This window comes from Camarhynchus parvulus, chromosome 8, assembly GCF_901933205.1.
Source record: "Camarhynchus parvulus chromosome 8, STF_HiC, whole genome shotgun sequence".
Taxonomy (NCBI): Eukaryota; Metazoa; Chordata; class Aves; order Passeriformes; family Thraupidae; genus Camarhynchus; species Camarhynchus parvulus.
In genome coordinates this window covers 20,295,053-20,319,119 of record NC_044578.1, presented here as the reverse complement: position 1 = coordinate 20,319,119, position 24,067 = coordinate 20,295,053, and the positions used below count along the sequence as shown (strand labels likewise).

General features: G+C 40.4%; 1 protein-coding gene across 4 annotated transcripts in view; it reads right to left on the bottom strand.

Annotated features, from left to right (window-relative positions):
• The window catches only part of NTNG1 (netrin G1), a 148,043-nt gene that overhangs the window by 65,866 nt on the left and 58,110 nt on the right, over positions 1 to 24,067 (bottom strand). For all 4 annotated transcript variants that reach the window (XM_030953903.1, XM_030953900.1, XM_030953902.1 and 1 more), the window contains exon 3: positions 19,967 to 20,607. In XM_030953903.1, coding sequence (XP_030809763.1) covers positions 19,967 to 20,607 — 641 coding nt within the window. The remainder of the gene's footprint in view (positions 1 to 19,966; positions 20,608 to 24,067) is intronic.

The following is a 24,067-nucleotide window of genomic DNA, read 5'->3' as shown; positions in this document are numbered from 1 at the left end:
GCTGCAGCCTAGATCACCAGCACTTATCATAAACCCAGAAAGGAGGAGGCAGTAACCTGAGCAAATGCCTCAGTAGTTAAGCATTTATAACTGTTCTGATTTTGTGACTGCATAAAGGAGTGTCACAGACCAACAGATATTCTGATTTCAGAAAATATTCAGACTTTCTTCAGTTTCTTAGATCCAAAGTCTAAAAGTAATCCACTGATGCATATGTCTAATAGAACAGAACAGCTAATTGAGTCCAAGTTATTCCAGTTTACCACATTAAAAAAATACCTATCCTTAAACACTTTATAAACTTAGCCAAGTGGAGTGGACACATACTTTTTCTAACTTTGATTCCATATTCCGTAAGTGTTAAAGCAGAAATAAGTATTTGACTATATAGCTGCTGTTAGCTGCTGTAGAAAGCTAACTTCCGTTCCCTTCCTAAACATTCATTTTTGCATTTTCTTCAGAGGTATTAGTTTTTATGGAAATGTGTCAATAAAGAAAGTGATTATAAAATCTGCTAGAGTTTGCTAGCAGCGTGTTCTGCAAATACTTTCACTCGTGAACACACTTTGTCAGATTCTTAGCTGAAGTAAATCCATCTGGCTCCTGTAAATTCAATGAATTTATGTTAGTTCACACTGCCTGAAATGAAGCCTAATTTGTTTCCAGCTTTCATTCATATTATCCTAAGCTTGGTGGCTGTATTTTTAGGTAGCGACAGATAATCTTTTTATAATTTTCAGTGGCAGGTCCAAGGCCTTGAATAATCATGGAATGGAAACTGAGAATCAGCGGAGGATAAGAAGCCCAGGTGTGATGTGCTTAGGGACAGGACTGCTGTCAAGGCAGGATCCCAGTATTCCATGCATCTGTTTTGCTCTAATCTTTAACCTCAGAAATAGGAAGCTTTTCTGACCTATGTGAAGGATGCTGACAAAGGTGGTCATATGTCTTCCAGAAAAGAAGCAAAACCTCTTGTGAAGATGAAGATCAAGGTCAAGAATGACATTTTCTTCCAGTGCTACCAACTGGTCATTTAACACTAGTGATTGTTTTGGTAGGTTCCCAGACAACCAATGAAGAACTGAGAAAAAGTAGCTGATGTAAACTCTAAGTACATCAGTGTTACAAGTTGTTTTGCTTTTTCTTTCTCTCTCACTTGAGAACTTTTTTCTTTCTCACTGAAATCCCTTGGGTCTCACCTACTAAATTGCTGTACTTCTCACAGCAATCAATGTCTTGACACAGGGATGGGATGAGAGGGCAGAGGGGGAAGCAGGCCTAGCAGGGGTACTACAGAGCTCAGGTGTTCTGAGTTGCCATGATATATCTCCTGTTTTAATTGATTTGCTCTAAATATAAAGAAAAACTAGGAGATGGTAAAACGTGAATATCCTCAGCTCCCCACAGTGTTACATATCAGAATGGCAAGGTGTACTGGGACAAGAATACATCTCTCTCCAACCACCAGTTGGAATAACACAGTCTGCTTGGCAGTACCCTGCCATTGTCTGTCTGATGGTTAGGGAGCATGTTATCTAGGATTTGACAACTACTCATTGCCATCAGGATATTAAAAAAGAAAAGATTTTGGTATTTAAAATCTTTTGGTGCTGTCCAATGTCCTTCTTACCCATTCTTAGTTTGCCATCCATCATTGGGCAGTTATCGTTACCAGCAAGTCAACAGACATGAAAAGATACCTGAAAACCACCTTCTATCTTAATCACAATAATACCACCAGGCAGGATTTAACCACTGTATTGCAGCAGTTTTTAAAGAACCTGCTAGATCTAAGAATGTGGTACACAAATCTTGCATGAAAGGTGCAGCAATATATCACTGCAAAGTTTTATAGCTTACAAATTTAAAAGGAGAAGTTAAGAAATCCTTAGGAGTCATTTTTTCTTCTCATTTCTCCTGATACAAATCTGAACACTGGATTTGAAACTCCCGGCATTCTGCTAATGTGCATCACCACTTTCAAGTTTATTGAGAAATCAATTTTTCTGGGTTTAGTTTAATTAATAAGTACCAGTCTTACATCTGCTCAGCAGCACTCCCAAGAAAGCTGCTCTAAGATGCCAGTGATTACGCCAAGCTTCCTGTCTTTATTTGTAAGTAGTATTTCACAGCATCAGCTGCCAGCTGGTCCCAAATTCTTTTTCCCAGCACAATACTGAAAAGGAACAATTTGTTGTGTGGGAGGTCTAAAATTGTGGCCATTAAATTACCATCCAAGTGGACATGGTTTACAAATCCCATTCAAAAATGTCATTTAACAGTGTGCAGTGGGAGAAATTTTATTCCTGCATGCAGCAATACCCCAAGTGAGCTGTTAGGAATTTGTGTCCATGACTGATGCAGGACAGACCTGGCTGAAGCAGAAATATCTGTAACAGCTTAGAAAAAGACTCAGCGCATAGCACCTATTGTGTCACAGTAGGGAATATTTATTTTCAAGACAGCAGTGTTTCTACTACATGAGAAACAAGCAAGGTTAATTTCATACTGATTTTGGTAACCTTTGGGGGACTATAACTGAGAAAAGCAGCATAAAGATATCCATGGTGCACACAGAATTCAACACCAGGGAAACCAGCTCTGTGAAGCCACACATCTACTGCTCTTCTTAAAAGATTTTAAAGCATTTCTGTTTAAGAGACCTCCCAAAGACTCCTTTAAAAGCTCGAACGTGTCCCCAGCAGTCACTGCTGTGGATGGTATACATGGAAGAGTGGGGTATGGGCTGGAACTGATTGCCTCCAAGGGAGAGAAAATACACCTTGTGCTGGTCTGAGCATTGCTCCTGGAGGGGCAGGGGGTGTCCAGGGCTCGCTGCTGTCCTTGCTGGCAGAACCTCTGCACCCCAGGCAGCTGCAGAGCTGGGAGGGCAGGATCCCTGCATGTAGGCACAGAAGGGATGCAGAATAGCCCACCCCACCCACACTGGCCTTTGGCACCAGGTATCGCCTGAAAAAGTGAGACCTCTGATAGCTTAAATGCAATGAATAGCCAGGTCCTGCTCCTACTGCAGTCAGTAACAGGAAAGGTTTCCCTGTGGGTGCTGCTATCAGGATTCAGTGAGGAACCTTCTCCCCTGCTCATTCTCTGATAGGCCTCTGTTGTGACCAGCCCCGCTTTAAATCCCTCTGGTTATGCTTGTGTCTGTAAGTTGGGGGATTTTACAAATCAAAAAGTCCTGAGGAGATTTTCACCTCCTTTCCAAATAAACACAAAGACCAGGGAAAAATTTGTTTCCAAGAAGATGAGTTGTATTGAGAAAAAAGCAAACACAAAGCAGAATCATTTCTGGAGGCTGTCTAACCCTGCCAGAGGTGCTGCTTCAACCCCAGTGACAGGAGTCATGCAGGATGTGCATATGGAGCTGGAGCAAGGGAAAGAAGCCAGCACAAAAGCTTCAGGCAGGTCATCAGGAGACCCACTTACTTCTCTTTGAAAAGAGCCAGGAAGACGTCAGACTTTTATCCAAAGATAAAAGGTCTATTGAACATATCCCCATTTTTTTGCTACGTATGTTGGCCACCTTTTGCTTTAGGTGAACCACCAATACACACAACCCACAATAAAACATATCAAAAAAGAAAGGCTAAGTTCTCTTTCCAGTTAGGTTCTGTTAATGGTTACATATGACCTAACAGTCCCTGAAAAGCCCAGGCTGTACGTACTTTAAACAGAAAATATCAGATTTCCTTTTTTTTTTTTAATAGGAGATGTGTTGGGGAAAGGTAAAAAAATATTGACAAAAGCACTCTTTTATTTTCAATATCACCATGAAATGTCTGGACACTGTTTGGGCATTTAGAAAAACTGCTGGGGTAAGTGAAGGCATAAGTAGAAATGTAATGCAGGCAACTGTCTTTTCAGACTTCTGAGAATCCAGACATGAAAACTTTTGGCATGAGATTTAGTGGCCTGTCCTCTTAGTGGGTATTTTAGAATGATAAATATCTAAAATATTTTTGAATTGTGCAGACTAATGCTTGATTCTGAAAACCACCTTAACATTTCTCTTTTCAGGCTTGTTCCTACCTTGACCTCATCTGCACAGAAGCCACTGCCTGATGTTCAGCACTGTAACCACTCTGAAAAGCACCTTTTTACCCAGGTAAACTGAGTCCTGCTGCTCTGCTGTTGTTGCTCAGGTGCTACTGAATCAGTCCTTGGTGCCCTCTGCGGCCCAGCCCCGGGAGCCACGGCTGGGCTGCACGGTGCAGCATGAGTGCCACGTGCTTACATGAGGGCACGTTAATTGGTCTCTTTTTGAAAAACCACATTGCTGAACTTCAACTTTAAGGAGAATTATAAGGCAGCTCTGTTCTCTTCTGGACTGTATTCCAGGGTATTCATGAATACCCTGGAAAGCAAAGCTGAGAGTGCTTAATGACCTGTTCAGAGTAAGGGAAGCTGAGTAAAGATTTCAAATCTAGTTTTCTCCTGGTGTTTTCTTGTGTTTCATTAGGGTTGACTTTTAAAATGCTTAGGCCTCATAGCTCCACCTAAAGTAACTGGGAATTGGTAGCTGCTTATTATCAAAGCAGACACTCCCAATGTACTTTAAAATACACAGAGCTTTTACAGTTCCTCTTTTTGCTTTTTTGCCTTTTTTTTTTCTTTTGGTTTTTCATCTTGATTGGAGTCATAACTTGAAAGATGAATGTGTAAAAACAAAGCAACATTTCTCAGTGTTTATGATGTTAGCCTCAATTTTTTAAACTTCTAAATTCCATACAATATAAGCTCCTTGTCACAGAATAATTCCCTCTGGAATGATAATGATACGAATTATTTGCCAGTAGTGCCATTGCAAGTAATTGATTTTTTCAGCTCACTGACTGAACTGAAAAAAAAAAACAACCCAAAAACTGGGGGAAATAATTTGTGTCAAATGAAATGTATAGTTTTATTTTCGGATTTTAAACTGCATTTTAGAATATTTTTGACAATTTTTAAAGAAAAATATTTCCAAAGGAAAAATTTTACCACTTTTGAATTTTTAGAAAAATTAGTGAAAGTATTTACTAATGTAGGTTAAATTCTGAAGATACTTTCAGCCATCCTGGACAAGAAATTTCTTCTGTGAATAATTTATATTTCAAAAATACTAATCCTTTCTCCTGCTGAAGAAAACTCAATGAAAAAGTAAGCTGCTGAAGTATGCCAAAAGCAACTTAGCATCCTATAGCTAACTTAAGATACTAAAAAGAGATACTGGGTCACTCTATTTCTAGCTCTGTTGGTTACAACAACACAACAAACACAATGCTATATGTTAGGAGTAATTTTAAACAGTTTAGGAAATAAAGTCCTAAGTGTATCTTTTTAATTTGGGAAAACAATTCTTTCATCTAGTGTACTTCAATTACTGATTTATGTAGAGAAAGCTTATTTTCTTTCTCAGAAATACCATATGATAGTACTTTTTAATTATAGACACTACTTATTGTTATTTTGAAGCCAATAAACTGGCTAGAACTGCAAATGTTTTATTATATTGTATTAAAGTCAGAGAAATTATATAAAGATGGGAAAATACCTTTTAGTATTAGAATGCTTGAGATAGGTGATAAATGGTCCCATTTTCACTTGCTTTTTACCAAAGAATAATTTAAAGGGAATAATTTAAGTGCAGAATCACAGAACACTCTGAGTTGGCACGGACCCACAAGGTGATCCCTAGATTGCCTCTGGGTGTGACTTCTAATGGCTGATGTGGATTTCTCAGAGCTGGGTGGCCAGAGCTGGGCAGTCCTGGCCAGAGGCAGCTGGAAAGGAGCTCTGAGACCTCAGATGGTGAAAGGCAAAGGGGACCTGGCTTCTGGCACTGGCCTTGGAGCAGCAAGTGGGTGACATGTGGACACGAGCGGGTGACACACGTGGACACAAGCAGGTGATGTGTGGACACGAGCAGGTGACACATGTGGACACGAGCAGGTGACACGTGGGCACGAGCAGGTGACACATGTGGGCATGAGCAGGTGACACATGTGGGCACGAGCAGGTGACATGTGTGGACACGAGCAGGTGACACGTGGGCACGAGCAGGTGACACATGTGGGCATGAGCAGGTGACACATGTGGGCACGAGCAGGTGACATGTGTGGACATGCACACAGGCCTGCCCATCGTGGTACCACCAACGCTGGTTTTCTCCCAGTGCCAAAATAGCTCTGCCATTGGGTTTAGTAGTTGTCCAAGCCACAAACTTATGTGACATGGGACAAAAGACTTTGTGTATGTCACTGTGAAAAGGGGTTGCTGACACTGCTTTGGGAAGCTGAAGTGACAAAGGGCTGGTAGTTTTAAAGCCTTGTATTTTAAAGTCTTAAAATTCTGACCTCATGTCAGATGAGAATAAAATAGGGATCACTTTTGGCCTTCAAGTGCTCTGGAACATTTATTATTCATGTTTGTTTTTAACAAATACTGGGTAAATCAAAGAATGTTCACACAGACACTGCAGTGTCCACTGAGAGGCTGGGAACGTGTTTTTGTTGTCTATGAAAACAGACATGCTGGGGGTCAAATTTGATCCAGTGACTATAATATTCCATGTACCAGAAGAACTAAACAACTTCATTTATATTTTAAATGTTTCAAATCAATACTTCCCTTCATATTCTGTGACCCCCGACAGGAAACTCTTATAACTGAAAATTTAAAGAATAGATTTTAACTTATGAATAATGTAAGGCTGTCATAGGGGAAAGCAACAGTGAAATACTGCTGACAGAAACAATCAGTACATGTTTATACTGAAGAACAAACCTTAGCAATTCCATCTTGCATAACACAGCTTTTAAAATCCTATACAAACTTTTCAGTTTTCCCTGAAATGTCAAGCAGTCTTCCTCAGCCTTAAACTCCACTGGAAAATATACAAGCTGTTTCTGTTTCGCAAAGACTGAGCTAACCTGGAAGTAAAATGTATGCATATATAAAATAAATAGCTCTATGAAAAATAATAGAGAACTAATAGATGCAGGTAAAGAAAGAGCTTCGATTTGAAAAAAAAAAACCCAAAAGTCCTTAATACAGGGAGGTCTAGCAGTATCTATTTCTCAAGCAGCAAGTTATTACCAGGAATAGATCTAGCAAGATAGGACAGGATCCATTTTGGGGCACAGTCAGTCAGATGGTGAACCAGAGCTTCCTTGCACTAAAGCATTCTTCAGGGCATAAGTGTGCTTTTTGAGTCTTGTTTGCACACTGACAGAGAGTTGCCATCCATTGAAAATAGGAAGAGGTATTTGTCCTGCAGATCTGATGAGTAGGAGGAGCCACGGTGCCCTGAGAGAATCCTTATAAAAATGCTTGCATGACACAGAGCTTTATCTTTAATGAATTGGGGCATAATTATCACAAACTCCCTGAATTATGCAAATAAAAAATCAAGAAGAAAAACATAATGGCCACTTCATTAGAAAATATTTTTCTAAGTAATACTTCTGGGGATGAAGGAGTTATTGTTTGTCTGACGTGTTTATAGCTGTGTTCTCTCTCTCAGACAATGAGGGCTGCAGAGGGGAAGGAGGGAGACAGCTCACTGGAATTTAGGATGGTGCCCACAGCAGTCATGACCTCCCTTCCCACCACTGCTGTTCATTGTCGTTCCTCATCTATTCTCATGCCTGCTCAGCATTTTCTCCTGTTGACCTACACAAGCCAGGAGGGGGAAGCATTATGCAGGACTCAGAAGTGTCCCCAAATCTTGTTAAAGAAGTTCTCTGCTTGCAAACTGGGCAAAAAACATCAGGAGAGAAAAAGGGCAGCACTTGTAGATTTTCTGGTATATACAGATTTATCATGATAAATAGCAGATTGACAGAGCCAAATGACTTAGTGGCCATATAATCATATCACAAAGGGGACAAGCTTCTGGCATCTGTTCTTCTAACAGAAGTTGAATGTAGATTGTTTTTTTTTTTTTTTTTGAGAATCCAATATTTCTATTACTGTTCTTTTTTTCCTGCCTTATGCAAATCACTCCTGTATTTTGTCTCAGTATTACACCTTCATAATATTCTCTGGGTTTTCAGATGCTGACCTACTTGTGAAGGTAAAGAACTCTATCAAATAAGAAAAAAAGTCTTAGTCTCTAACAGGTTTCTCTTGAAATGCAAGCATTGCAGAATGGGAACTCTGAGAACACCTCTGACAAAACAGCTGCGCCCTCTCAGTCTTACCAGCCCCTGCTCCCGTGGCTGCAGGGCAGGACAAGTGCCCTGCTCTCCCCTACACCTCTGGGCAATTATTTCTCTTTTCTTGCTTGACTAATGTAGTTATAGTAGCTGTTTCTGTGTTGTTTTTTTTTTTTTAATGTGCGAAGTTTATGACAATATAAAAAGTAAACATTTTATTTGTTAGGAATTAGGGGGAAGCTCCTGCATGCAGGACATCGAAAGTGGACTTTATGGTGTATTAACTGTGTTTGAATTGCAGCAATATTTGCACAACTGTATGAAAGATCTCTCTCCTGTTTGGGAGAGAGATACTCTCTCCACTCAGCCCATTTTAAATTGCTGAATCTTTTTCAGTGACAGTAAGCTCTTTTTTTTTGTGGTCTAATATGTGCAAGAGATTTTTCAAAAGCCCTGGTATAATAAAACACAGTCAAAATTTCCAAAATCTCCAATTTTTTCCAAGAGTCAGCACTCAACCACTGTTACATAATTTAATTTTAAATGCCAAATGTCTCTAAAAATCTGTGAGTGATGCATCAAGTGATGCTCTTTGGATGAAGCCTTTAGAGCATATGTATCTCCTCTGCAAAATTCACGAGCAGGCTGAATGTCAGCCACACACTTGTGCATTTGTTAGTCAAAGCACGGGTATGACTGTGCAGGGAGAGCAGGGAACATTAAAGGTAGATCCTTTGGAATCGGAGCCCTTTGTCATGCCCGTGGTATTGCTGTCTCGCATCTCTCCTATTTAAAGCATCTATATTTTATGAAGCACTAACAGACAAACAAACAAACCAACATACAGACCACAAAGTCAGCATTAGTCTCCAAAAGCAGCCATTGGAAAGATGAGGTATTGCAGGATCTGCTCTCAATACAGTGATTCAGTATCTTTAAAACCCTAAAGCTCCAATACGTATTTTAAGGCATCAAGTCTGAAGCATGAGGTATTTGTACATGGCAGAATGGAGGCTGTTGCTGTCATCCACCTGGAAGGATTACTGTTGGAAAGAATCACCACGCTGAGGGTTACTCCTGCAGTGTCTAACTGACCTACCTGATGAGAAGGTACAATGATGCAAACTGCTTTGGGTGTGTAAGGGTTCTACACTGATGAAACTTTCTTTCAAGACATGTACACCAGAGGGGAAATGAAATATTATTTTTCATTTTAATTTTCATTTCATCCAACTCTTTTTCCACTCCCCCTTCACCACTCAGGAATAAAACAAATGGAAAAGGAGGATGAAGCCCTTTATTCATACCTGCCCCAACCCCCCTCCCATCTAGCTTCTGGATTAGGTTAAACATTTTCATTAGTAGCAGATTATTTGCTCTTTAGCTCATTACTAACTGTAACCCACCATTCTCAAACCACAGCTTCCCATCTTTTAATTCTCCTCCTGCGTTGCGGCGGGGAAGGAGCTGCCCTTGCTGGCAGACTGCAATTCCTAAGGGACACAAGTGATTAAAAATGTAACTGGCTCCTTGCTGTTTTGCTGTCCTGCTGGAAGAATTATTTCAGGGGCATTCAAAGGAAGGAAGGCATGGTTCCGTAAACACAGGATCCTTAATGAAGCTTGTTAAATGATAAGCAATTTTCTGCATTGACAAAGTAGAATAGCTTGACTTTTTTATTGCAAAGGGAGACGTTCCTCCTGAAGCTTTCCATTCCTTCCTTGAGGCACTCGGGCAGCGACTCCCCATGAGCTACAACTGAAGGAGAGATTATCACATCATGGAAAAGAGACTCAGAGACAGTGAGAAATGAGCAGCTGGAGGTACGCGGGGTGTGGGACGGGGGAAGGAGGATTTCCCCAAGTGGGTCACTGACAAAGCAGATGCCTTGTCATACTACAGCTCTGTCCCCTGGCCCAGCTGCCATTGCTGCTCCCTGTTCCTGCTGGCTCCACTCCCCCAAGGGAACAGCAGGTTGTGGGACCTGCTGTGCTCTAAATGCAGGCCAGAAATGATAATTTTTTTAAAAAACAAAACAACTTTTCCAAGTCAATTCATGGTTGTGCTTACATGGTAGAATCAACAGCTCTAGCTCTAAGAGAAGAAACAGCCCACAGTTCAATAAATATGAGAGAAATCTAAGGCCTAAGAAAAAGATCAGCTACTGAGGGAATGAATTTCATGTTTCCTCTCCTGCACAAATGGCTGCCAGAGTTTCCTGGACTCCAGTGCATGTTCATGTGCTTGGATTGGCTTTTCTGAACAGGTCTAAACCAAAGCACTATAGAACCATTACCAATTCAAAGAAGTTAAATTACTATGGTTATGACAATTTCAGTAAACACCATCCCAACATCTAAAGATCCTTAATGCACAAGAGGGTTGAAGGGAAAAATAAGTAAAATCTGTTTTATCACCTATAAAAGTCAGAAGCAATAAACAGTCCTGCAACCATTCTGGATCTGGTAACTTGCATTAAAATATATATAAAGTATTCTGGGAACTGAAGCAATGCTTCAGTTCAATAAAACTAATGTAATTAAAGAGAAAGAATCCTGTTTTTCCTCTGCTTGCAATTTCAAATGAGAGCTTCTTAAAACTTGTGACCATTGCTGGAATCCAATTCAGGACCTCAGCTTATCAAATTCCCTGCTCTGGCACCATGCCTTCGAGGTATTATGAAGCGCAGCTCATCAAAGCATCCCTGTCTATAAATGTTCCCAATTAAAAGAGCAGACACCCCATTTTGAAACAGGCAAGTGTTCCCTGTGAATCAAAATGGAGTCACCAAACATGTGCAGCCTTCAGCTGGTGTTTCTTTTCTTCCAAGGTAACAAAGGAAAATGTGTTAGCACAAAAAGTCTCCTTGTAACATTTTAAACTTGAAAAGCTTTGCAGGACAGCACACCTACACAATGCCACAGCTTTTTGGGACCCTAAAGACCACACATCTTATCCTGTAATTCATTCTGGGACAGGGAAACTGCCAGGCTAATGAGGTCTCCTGCAGCCTCTTCTCCTGCAGGTGCTTCCCTGGAAGCACAATCTTAAATCAGACACAGCCATGCCAGATGTAACCTCCTGAACAAACTCCATCCTCACTCCCACCGTGGTCTGAGCAAGCCACGGCAGCACTAACGTCTGAATTTGATGAAAGCACAAACTTCTTTTCCAGTCAGACAGTGGAAGCCAAATTAATTCCTCAGCTTCTTTAATGCTGAGAGCCACATCTCAGGAATTCAATACAGGAACATATTAATCTCTCTGATAGGTGATAGTGCAATATATTACTGATGGGGGAGCCAGCATGTCAGCACTGTGATAGTGACCCTGACCAGCAGATGACTGAATGGGTAAGGAGTGAAGGAGCTGCTCTGGCTTGAAGGCACAGCTCAACTTTGGCAGGCAGTCCTTCACTCTTGCCCCACTGCTAATTTTCCAACGCATTACTTTGTGGCTTGGGTATCCAGGAAACCTCATTATGAAGGTATGTGACAGCCCCTGATAATACATGTCTGTGGCAAAATAATTGATCCCTCTTTGCAGTGATTATCTTTAATGCTCACGGGGCATGGGAGGTTATTAGATGGTAGGGACCCTTTGATGGTCTCCAGCGTAATACGTTACCAGACAGCAATGTGCCACCTATCTATCACTTACAAAATAATGTCATCCCTCAAAAAGGGCCTGGCAGTTGGGGTTAGCAGAGGAAGGAGGTTTGATTATATTTGTGGATGAAAAGATGTCCTGAGAAAAGTGTGCAGCCTGATTATTTATTGGCTGTTCAAAAGCACTCAGCACAATATAAGGAAAACATCAGGCTCTCCAATACGGTGGTTCACATTGCTGTTACAGACTCTAGCCTTGAAATCAAATTCAAGCTGAAGAACAAAATTACCTCTTACAATATGTGGTTTACTTCTGAAAATGAAAAGGGTAAGAGACGTATTAGCAGTGTTGGCATTAGTGGAGGCAGCTGTTTTTAGATATTTGGTATTTCAGGGATGTGAGTTTAGCATCGTTACTAGAAGTACAGCTTACTATATTCCTCTGCTAACTTTCCAACAGTGAGCAGATGGTTACCCTATTACCAACCATTTGCATTTAACATATTGTAATGATTTATATACCACATGTCACTGAGCAAAGTAAAAACAGTCGATGGTAACTAATTAGTTGAGTGTGAAGATGTATACCTCAATGTATATATCCTTATTGTGATAAAATTTAATCTTCTTGGTTGTTATTAGGTTTAACGTGTGGTATAACAGAAATACTGGTGGCAGTTAAATGTGAACCTTCATGTCACTTTACCATTGAGACAGTATCGGTATCATTAATATTTCCACCAGCACTCCTTTACATGCCATTTTATGAATGATGGTGCACAGAGGGTAGATTATAACAATCCATTGTTCTTCTCTACCAATCCTTCTTAAGTGTTTTTCAGAGTATTATATAAATTGTAACGTATCAGATAATTGGCTCATATTACAGGACAACACACATCTGGAGAGAGTGGAAGTGGGAATGCTGTTTGGCAGACAGGAAGTACACTCAGAGCTACCATAAAGATAGAAATGGATTTAAGAGAGAAAATGAAAAGAATCACAAGGTCTTCAAGGGAGTTTGCAAGGAACAAGCTGACAACTACTGACATTTACATGAACATCAAAGTCAGATGATAGACTCAAGAGTTCAGAGGAAGAACATAACTTTAGAAACCTGCCCTGCACAACTAGAATATGGGCAAGTCTATATGCCATGTATGACACTATCCATGTTATGTCCCAAGGCCTGATCAGATGTAACCTACAGTATGAAGCTATGGATTATATGCCTTATCCTGAAATGGTTTTTGTTCACTTTTTGGCTTATTTCAAAATGGTGGCCACGACCCCAGATATGTCAAAGTAATTTATAGTGAAGTACAGCTGGGTTACTCCAGAGTATAGCAGCATTTCCAGCATAAACGTCTGGATGAACTGTTGTATGAGCAACCAGGTACTGTTGACAGACTGACTCTAAGGCTCCAAGGACTCAGTATGCTGCAAAAATTACAGGTGGTCTCATTTGGGAGCTGCAGTATGTCAAGAAGTTCAGCAGCTCCTGCTCCCTCCTAATGTCATTAGGACACCTCTTGCTACTCAGCTTCCTTTCATTTCTACCATATCCCACAGATCTCCAGGGACACACCCTGTTCTCCTGCAAAGGGCTGCAGCCAGCATTCTGCTTTCCTGAATGCGTCAGCAGCCAGACTTTCTCTTGGGAATTCGACCTGCAGTGTAACTCCTTGGCTCCTTTTCCCTGACTGTATTGCTGCCTGCTAAAATTGCAGCATTGCCATTTGTGTTTCTGGAGCTCTTCCCTTACTTTTCCATGAACTAGATGATAATCTGTACGAAAGTGTTGAAAACTTCCCCTGTAGCTCAGCCCAGTTAACAATATGCTGTACCTGTGTTTTACTGAGGATTTTTCACCACAGCCTGCTGTGATCAAATAGGGACTGTGATGACTCCCTTTGAGCATGGGTCACTCGTACTGCTGAGGCACAAAAATCCCTGAGGGGGACTCCAGAGGGAATGGCAGGAAGGGTCTTGCAGACCCCACATAATGACACCATTAGACCTTGACCTTTACTAATTCACTTTCTATTTCTGAATAGGTGTGACTGTATCACTGGACTTGACAGAACTGGCTGCTTTACATCAGCTCTATCATACAGACATGAGACAGGATGAACAGACTAAGATGTGTGAGTTTTTTCTCATTTTTTTAAAACAGAAGCTGGGATAGCCTTCTGACTTCTGTCCTCCCTCCCTCCTTCCCTCCCTCATTTTCCCCCCTTTTGTTCCTTCTGTCCTCCATTCTTTTTCATCACCTGTTTTCCCTCATTGCCCCTACATGGAGTTGAAACTCAGTGGGTTAATAAGAGTAACTTCACTCAAATTACTCCTGATTTACAGGATGGCATCTGAAATGAGTATCAGGACTGGTCTCTTGTTTCAATACTTAACTTCTAACATACAGGGAGTGATGCAGGGCATATTATGGCACCATTCTAAAGGGAAATGGGAGGAAAGGCAGTGGGGTAACTCTCTTAGTTTCAGATATTTCCCTAGATCACAGCTGAATGATGGGTTATTTATGACAGCTAAAAAAAAAAAATTAACAAAATGAGAGAGAGAGCAGCATCACCTATGTGAAGAGAAAGTACGTGGATATTTTGGGTCCAGCTACTACTTTCTGAGGCACTTCACACACTGAGAAGTGTTGAGGAAGAATCAGCTCCTAAGTAGATGCAGTCAGGTATTGACATGAACAAAACTAATGGCAGGCAATATCACCACACTGGTACCTATGAAAAGGATCACAATGCAAACTTAACCCCCAAACCCACACCTAAAAGATGGTAGCTCTTATTACTTGTGAAATAGTTGGAAATTTTTAAACTTTTAATGTGATAATATGTTGTACCACTCCAGCTTTAACTTCAACCAAAAGGACATCCCTGTGCCAGGATTAATTTGTATATGTGATACAGGAGATCCTTAAGCTTATTTCAGTGTTTGCATTAAATTGCACTCTTTTCAAATGAAAAGCTTAAAGGAAAGAAAGTTTCTGCAAGCTATTGGAATCACTGAATTTATTCAGAAAGGGTCTTTGGATTGCTTCTCAGCATACAAAGCAATACAGAAAGAGAAATCTTCATTTCTTTCATCAGGATTTTTATCTCTACTCCTTTAATAGTCAATGGCAAAATGAATTATACTACAAAAGGTTTGGTGCCTCTCCTCAATAACCCTGATCCTGCATGATACTGAGCTTCCTTGAAAGGCAGCTGGGGGACATCAGTAGGGAAATACTTGATGTCTTGCAAAAAAGAAAAGATGACCAGATGCTAAGGAGCTAAGGTGGTGAGTGAAACCTGGGGATTTAAACCCACTGATTAATTTCAAAAGCATATAGCAGAATGAAGGTCCTAGACAGCATTCAGACTCCACTGCTCTGCTCTCCTTCCAGCCACTGTGACTGAGGCCACACTGAGCTGATGGACAGGACTTGTGCCATCAGGATGCAGGGTAGAAATCAGCATTATCCAAACAGGCACCAGTAAAACCCACCCAGGACACCTGTACTGAGTAAACGCCTGGAGACTGCTCATGTATGAATAAACACCATGACCATTTATTTCAGTTCCTGAACCCTAGATTTGTTTACAGAACATGAAGGACCATCTTCCTTAGTGACATACTACAGTAGATATATTAAAAAAGCAAAAATTGCACTTGGGACTTACAGATCAATTGACATGCTCTTGAAGACATGCTTCTTTTTCTTTCCTGTTCTCTAATGAGTTTATAATTTAATCAGAGAAACTGCTAGATTCCCTCCAAATACTAGTGAAAATCTCAAAGGAGAAAAGCTGCTTATGCAAGCGTTCCTGTAAAACAAAGAGTATTCAAGTATGGTAAATAACTACTAGAGTCAAGAACAGTACTCAGTTGTCTCCTTAAAGGCTTGAAGCCTGCATATCTTAATATTGATGGTCTGGTTCTGAGCTGAACATCAATTAAAACATTTTCTATTCTAAATAAAACTACAGCATTTCTATAGATTATAACTTCCCTTGGGCACAGCTCTACTTTTGGGTAAATTACAGAGGGACATTATCATATAGTGTTGCCAAGTGTATGACAGAGTAACATAGAGATTTACTCCAATTAATCCATCCACAGACTGCATCTGCAGAATAAGCCAGAGGATGGCACCCAGTAGAGCCCAACCTGCCTGGTGGAACCATGTGCCTGAAGGTGCAGGGTGAGCTCCCACTCAGGGCAAGGGCCCTCACCCACCCAAATCCACCACAGCCTCAGGAGCAGCTCAGCCTCACAGCTGGCAGGAGCAGCGGGCTGACCAAGGAGACAAAAAAGCCCCAACCTCCTCAGTAGCAAATATATTTTCCTTCAGATTAATTTATTCAGATGCTGAGATGGATTTGAATTTAGAATAGATAATGTGAGAGCAAGGAAGTGCTAAAACTGAGGTTACTTTTCATTTGTGTATTGTGAGTTAGAGGTTTCTATTGCAGCTGGGACTGCAACTGCAGCTGAGACGCGGTCAGAAAACCCTGGGGCTTAAATACAGAAGCTTCAAGGCGAGAAGAGTATAAAAATAAATTCCAGAGGGCTTAATAGCATTGTGCAGAGACTGGATATTCTGGTGTCACAAAGAGACTGGTGGCTCTTAGATCAAAACCTAATCATTCAAAAGTAATAAGAGCCTTTGTTTTACCCAGCCAGTCATTCTGTTACCCACTGGGACCACGGATTTTACAAGCATCCTGAATTACAGTTAATTTACAGTGTATAAATGTACACGTCACTGACAATATAACATTTAGAGCAAAAATACTTTAAAATTAACATGGTTAAACCTTCAGCAGTCTGATCCAAAATCTGCTAGGAACCTTGAGCTTGACTTCAAAGGAATTATTATCAGCATTTTAGTGAACTTCAACAAAAATAGGTTTAAAACTGGGAACTGTACCTCACTGCTTACTGCCAGGACTGTCCTTCACATGGAATTGAACACAGGTAGAGCCTGCAGACGAGTCAGGCCACCTCTGCAGGCAGCAAAGTGAAAGAAACCTTCCTGAGGCTACAGCACAGGGCACCCTCTGATCCTCTGCAGCAAGGCCAGATGAGGGGAAAATGTCTGCTCTTTCTTAGCTTCCCATCCCAGAAGACTATATTTATGCATTAGTTGACCTTTCTAGCTGTTAGGACCATCTTGCTTCAGCAGTTAATTAACACAAGTGCCATAATTTAATACAGTTAATGCTACTTTATGCCCTTTAATGTACCTTCCATTAGTGATATTATTGTAGTATTACCCTGTAAATTAAAATAAGATCAAGAATAAGAGAGGCTCTCTTTAATTAAGGTACTGGCAGACTGCATTGTCCATTATTCACTAGAAAAAATCACCCTGATTTAGCGAAGCAGACCATCAGTAAGTCAGAATTAGTTCATGTGTATTATTAGGTTTCTTGAATAATGGGAGCACAATGGGGTTGCTGAAATTGCTAACAGCCACGTTTCCTTTTTTTCATCACCTTAATAAATACACAATGGAAGTGGTAAATTGAAGAAGAATAAACAGGTGGTAATAGAGGAGGAAAGGCGTTCATTGAGAATACACAGGTTTTCATCTCTAATGCAACATACATCAGGCTTATTTCACACCAAAATGCAAAGCAATGACAAAACAAACCTATATTAAGTGGGCAAATCTCCTGCCTATAATTCATTGTGAAGTATATATAATTCATTAACCACCACATAGTCCTGTATATTTAACACAGTGGCTTTAAGATAGATGCTTTTCACTGTCATTGATGCTTAAAACACAGTGTGAAACAAATTACATTTTATGCTGCCTTTAGAAATATGCTATTATGAGCTTTGGTGATTTTAACTGTATTTGACCTACAGGTTATGTTTTTCAGAAAAAGGACTAGCTTTAAAGTGGCTGCCAGCATTCTTCATCCACTATATGTCAAGCTCCTTGGTAACCTCCTGTCTTCATGGAATAATCTAGTCTAGTTTTACCAAATTTATATAAATAGCTGGGTTTCAAAGCCCAGAATATGAATCTTGGTAGCAAAACAAAATAATTTTGTAACAATTTCCAGTATACATTCTCAATTAAGGAGCAAGAGCTGGAAAGCTCAGCTGAACTGGAAACGATGGCACAACTACCCTGGTAACCTTTGCTTCCCTCCACTGGTTCCCATGCTCAGGCCATGCCAGGGCACATGCTGGGATTGTTGATTGGGAGACTCTGGTGGGAGAAGCCATAAAGTTTCTGGAAGAGACAAAAAATACCTAAAACTGGGTAACAGTGGGCTCATTGCAAGGTACAATGGGTGCAACTGAACAACCAGGGGCTGTGTACTGTAGCCCCACAGCTGCTCAGCAGCAAGCAAGCCCTAAAGACTTTAACAAGGAAGGCTCACTAGTTATTGAAGGAAATGGCACCAAATCCCAAAAGAGCTGTTCTTCTCATTAGCAGAAAAGTGATAAGAATTCACATGAATCTAATCTAGTGAGGTACTATTACACATCAGATACTTCTTTTAAAGCACATGCCCAATTACTGCAGCATTTAGACAACAAGCATCAGCATCAGATAAGTTCTCTGTACAGTCATGCTTCATTTCTACGGATAATTTTTCACAAGATTGGTGAGCCCCAGATGTGCTCAGAAGGTTTCTGTTTCTAATTTGCATGCAATGCACTCTTTTTTAATCCTTCAGATGCTTTCTTTGATAAAGTAATGATAATCTAATTGAAGTCAGACTAAACTCCAAATGGGTTTTCAGACAGGGAACAGGCTTTCCTTAAAGCCTAAGGACCTACAAATCCTGAGCTTTGATATGATGCCTCAGTAGAGCCAACCCATGTGGAGGGAGCCCAGAGGAGAAAATATACACATTAAATAGGTGTTATTTTTCTATATTGAGGCTAATTTTACCAAACTATTTCAAACAGCATCTTAAGCTGTTCATGATCCACTTAGCCCTCCCAAGAGACGTCTGAAAAATAATTTACAGTGTAACTAATGAGCACTGCAAGAAGAATTCCTAAAACAGCAATATTTATTTTAGATTTTCAAATGTTAGACTAGTAATTATGTACGTGTGGATATATAGTTGATGTGGACACAGAAGACTGTAACTTCATGTTAAATCTCCAGTCCTAAGAAATGTATTTTGACGATTTTGATTTTCACTACAGGAATAATAAAAATACAGTCAGCACTGTTTTATATAATCACTATTTTTTTCACTCAATTCTGAGTCTGCAAAGAAAGTCCCTGACCTTTCAAGATAGATTAGCTTTTCTGTTTGTTTTGATACTTAGATTCTCTTAAAGAAAAAAGTTTTTTAAAAAGGAACTCTTAAACCCTGTATAGGAGAAACAGAGAAGGAACAAAAGATATTAGACTGGCAAATGAATTGCTAATAGAGGTGATCCCACTTATTTCCTCTGAACAACCTGGCATCTGAGACCATACAAAGGGATCACCCTCCTGCTTGAGGGCATCAGTCAATTGCTAGTTTGAGCTGGGAACAAAATTTCCTGATAGGAATGTCACTGCAGTTATTATTTTTGCGACTACAGCACTTGATACCAGCCACCACTTGCCCTACAGGGAACCATTTGTCTTGAACCCAGCTGAATAATCATCTTTGTTATATTCAAATCAGTCTATCTAAAACACTGTTGGGTTTTTTCCATTTTAATTCAGCTTCTCTGCATTTCAGAGCTAATTGAAGTAGAAGGAATGGGCTCTAATCTCCGCTGCTTTCCTTGTTCACAGCCAGACCTAGTGGGAGGGGTTTGTGCAAGGGCTGCTGTATCAATCACAGCTCACATTAGAGGCCTGGAAAGGTCAAATGGTAAAACAGAATCTCTGTTTTTAGTTAACTGCCACTGGATCAGACTCCACCTACAGAAGAGAAGAAAGTGTTCGACTGCTAGGGTGAATTCCTGAGCCAGCGCATGAACCGTATTGCCTGTGGGACCCAGGGCTCAAGATCCAAGGTGAGTGCCAGCAAACACCCAGACCTTGTGCCACTGAGTCAGAAACTTCTGGTATGACAGCAATGGCCTTCAGCTGAGCCAGATTTCCAATGAACACTGGCAGAAAATATCATCTTCTTTGGGGAAATAAATAGTTTTGAATACCTTCTCAAATCAAACACACATGCCTATTTCTAAAGTTATATATTCTCTTACCTTCCATATACCCTTATGTCTGAAATTGCATAAAAGTAGCGTGCCAGGTGTTGCTCATCAACATATATTTCACCAGTTGCTGGCCTAAGCAGTCTTATCCTCAGATCTGTGATGGTAAAGAAATCTCTTAACTTCTTGGTGGTGTCAAGCTGGCCATAAAGAGAAGCCATGTTATGAAGCCGCGGTCCAGCAAAAAAAGCAAATCTATCTTTGATTTCAAAGTGGATTATTTTGCTATTTGTCATGTACCCAGTAGAGTATTCCTCTGTGCAAATGATTTCTAGGACTGTGTGCTGTGATAAATCCCTCACTGATTTTGGATCCATGTGAAAAGCATCTAAACAGTCTGTGGCATAGTACTGGTAGGGCTGCCACGTTCGTCCATAGTCGAGTGACTTCTCCAGGATCATTTGGTCTGGACGGCCAGATTCAAAGGTGATGACTATGTTATCTGTAAGCTCAATGGTTTTGTTCCAGGAGAGGGTAATATTAACATGAAGAGGCTTCGGATAGTCCTTCCAAGTTGTGGACTGCCAAAACGTGGAGGGATGTCTTCCTTCCAGATCGAACATCAGTTCTGGAGGATGAGCCAGTTCTTGGGTACTTGCATCACATTCATTATTGCACATGTAGGGATTCCCCTGGAAAAGAGCAAAGCAGTGTTACAAGGGGCACCACAGAGGTGAGTGTGACACACAAGATGTTTCTTGACTGAGGACTGCTTTTCGTCAGGAGGAAAGCCAAGAAAGAAAAAACAAATGCCTGCAAGTAATAACTTTATCTTAATGAGATTAATCCTGGCTGTTTTACCTGTTGAAGTACAAACACAACATAGACAGCACCCTTGTGTCTGTACTGTAAACATTTTTCTTATTATATGTTGAAGAAAGAAACAAGGTTATTTACCTTGAACAACTTGGACCAGAGATTGAGTCACAGAAGACTAAGAACGGTATGCAAGTGTCTAATAGCTCAATAAGTCCAACTCTTCTTAGAAAGATGCAGCAGCCAAAGAGGATATCTTTTTGAAACAAGCATGTTCCTCAGAGCTCTGCCCAAAAAAGTACTAATTTTTAGGGCAAGTGTATTTTGTTAGCAGTGCAGCCTGTGTGTATTCAGTATGAGCCAGTATTCAGTACACTTACAAGTTCCCTTTCACCCAGGTGGGAAATTTATCATGCTTAACCAGCTTAACACTGCCCTGCCTTAAAACATTTACACTTGCAACCAAAAGCCATTAGAAAAGCAGTGCTCTGTCAGCTCTGGGACTTGATTCAGGTATCTGTCATCTTATTGCGGGGTACCAAAGTACTTCAGAAAAGACTTTTCATGAGGCACCAGGTTCAATTTATCAGGATAAGATAATCCAGCACTTGATTAGGTGGGAGATGTCAGTGGCTCCAGCTGGAACACTGCCAAGGTGGCAGGAGCTCTGAACTGAGGGTTGAGTTAAAAACAGCAACAAAAAAAGCTTGCCAATAGTGCACAGCTTTTACTGCTGCTTGTCCTCTGGAGCAAGGTGAAAATGAATTATTCTCTTTCTGGCCTTTTGATGCATTAACTTTCACACTACAATCTTCTGCTTCTTCACAAAGGTATTTTGTCTGCAGATTGGGGATATCTTGCAGCAGTTGCCAAGATATCAGACCCTGTAGGCTGCACTGAATCACGTATATCTAATTTCAGCTTTCAACAGTACGTTAGTGTTTTGCTACTTGTTCATTCTGTGTTTGTTCCAGAAAGCAACTGCTGCTCTCTCTATCCTTCCCTCCACCTGACACTCAGATTGTGGAAGAAGCCTCTATTCACTGACAGTCAGCACTGCTGGGGGAAAATATGCACATGCCTATACCTGGCAGAGCTCAATGTTATTGTCGTTATTCAGAGTTCCCTGCACCTGCCCTAAAAAGAGAACAAGCCCTGGCATGATGGTCAACCTTTTCTTTTCTTATAATTGCAGTTATACTTCTCTCCATCTCAAAGCCTGAGGGCAATGAAATGACTCGGTGCTATCCAGTATGGAAAACAGGTTTCAAACATGAGTTTCCACCTTGGTCACTGCTCTGCTCCTTGATATACTCCAACAAAATACAAGCAAAAGAACTTCTGCACTCACTTTGACCTGCCCACTGGCAACTTCCTCTTACCTGGGTTGGAAAATGCTATTTTCTTTCCCTGTCTTTCTTGTTAATATAGCTGAGTGCTAAAACTGACAACGATTCACTGGGACTGAAAGTTAGGGAAAAAAACTATATGACAACAAAAAGGGTTATTTGAAAACCAGCTGTAACTGGAAATAGTCTGCAAAATTTTGTCTATAATCTGTTACCGCTCTGATTTCAAGCTCATGGTTGCTATTTCTATGCCTTCCTTTTGAATAAAACAGTGAAAATTAAAAGTAAGCTTCAAGCAGGAGAGAGAAAAGACAGGATTTTAAAATATTTAAGCTCTGTTTAATATACCGGATACAAATGGTAGAATCTGCTAACTTACACAAGCCTGTTTTCCTCAGGGAAAACATATATATTGTGAAATCTGTAAAATTCCAGATCCTTTGGCTATATGTAAAAACCAGTTTATCAGAAGATACTCAGATTGCATAAGTCACACTTGTCTGAGGTTGCCCAGAAATCTGGTCACTTAGATCTGTGTACTTCTAATCTATATGCTTTATGCTTCTGCTTTGGCAAAAGCAACTGCACTGGGCAGTCACACGTATCAAAACCCAACAAATAAATGCTCCTGTGCAGCCAGACAGGTGCATTAAGCACTGCTGAGGGATGGCTTTAGTTTCCTGCTCCACAAGCAACTGCTGAGTCTGTTGTGACTCTTTGTGCTAAAAACTAAAGCCACTCTGATCCCTTAGTCCCTGGATGCTGGAGGAAGCATATTTCATGACTTCTAGCAGCCAACCCAGCTTGTATGGGATGTAGTGTTTCTTTCTCTCTATTGGTTGATTTATTTTACTCCCTTTGCTTTTTATCTTTTATGTTTTAGCAAAAGCTGAAGTGCCAACACAATCAGAGAATAACTGGGAGGGGGGGTTCTAAAAACACCCAACAAGCTAATGTGAATACAGTATGACAGTGAGAGCTGGCAGCCCTAGCTTGCAACTGAAATGCAGTCTACAACTCTGTGCACAGAGCTTTTTAGGGAAAGATGAGATTATTCCAATTAATGACAGAGTATTGTGAGAAATAGGTCAGAATCACAGTGCTGTCCTGTCCTGCACCTGAAACTCTTCCCAGTGGTAACAGCAGTGTCACAACCTGCCACTGAAACACCGGGGTAAGGACATCACTGCAAATGAGAATCCTAATGAAAGCTTCAGGTATATCCTCACCAATGAACTTAATTATTCTTTTAATTTTATGGCACAGAATTCTCTTTTAAGAGGTGAATGATTTGATGACACCAAAATAACCTGTGTAGAGTTCAAGTGCTTGAAAAAGAAAATTAGGAGAAAAAAATCTCAGTTGTTTATAAGCTAATAAAATAAGTGTCCTGAATTCTAACAGGAGGAGAGAAATTATGAGTTTATATAAATTCCCCTCTGTCTACTGACATGGCAATTGCTGATGTAATTTTGAAATATTTAACATAATTATTGCTTCAGAGGCTTGGAATCAGGTTCCCATTTTCTCTGCTTGCAACTTGGCTTTCAACTGCTTCTAATTAATCTTAAATGTAATTTGCATGGTAAGTCATACTTACATTACCAAAACAGTCTAAAAGGGTCTTACTCTACACAAATGTCCCTCAGTACATGTTATTATGAAAACAATTAATTTAACTGGGATTAGTTACATATTTTAATGCCTTGATCTCTGTGATAATCCTCTTTAAGACTTTTGTCTCAGTAAAATGAATACAACAAAGACAAACTTTGTCCAATTTGTGAAAACCAAGCTCAGTCTGCGCTGGGGCCATCTGAAGGACCAGACCATTAGCATCCTCAAGTAATTTTGTGCCTAGCAGGCAGCTGTAAATAGATCTTCATTTACGCCTTCCAAGAAGCAGCTCTTCAGTAGGACAAGGTGGAAAATATTTATAACTTTTCAAAATGATATTTAAGCCATTAGGAGAGTTCTAAATAATTAA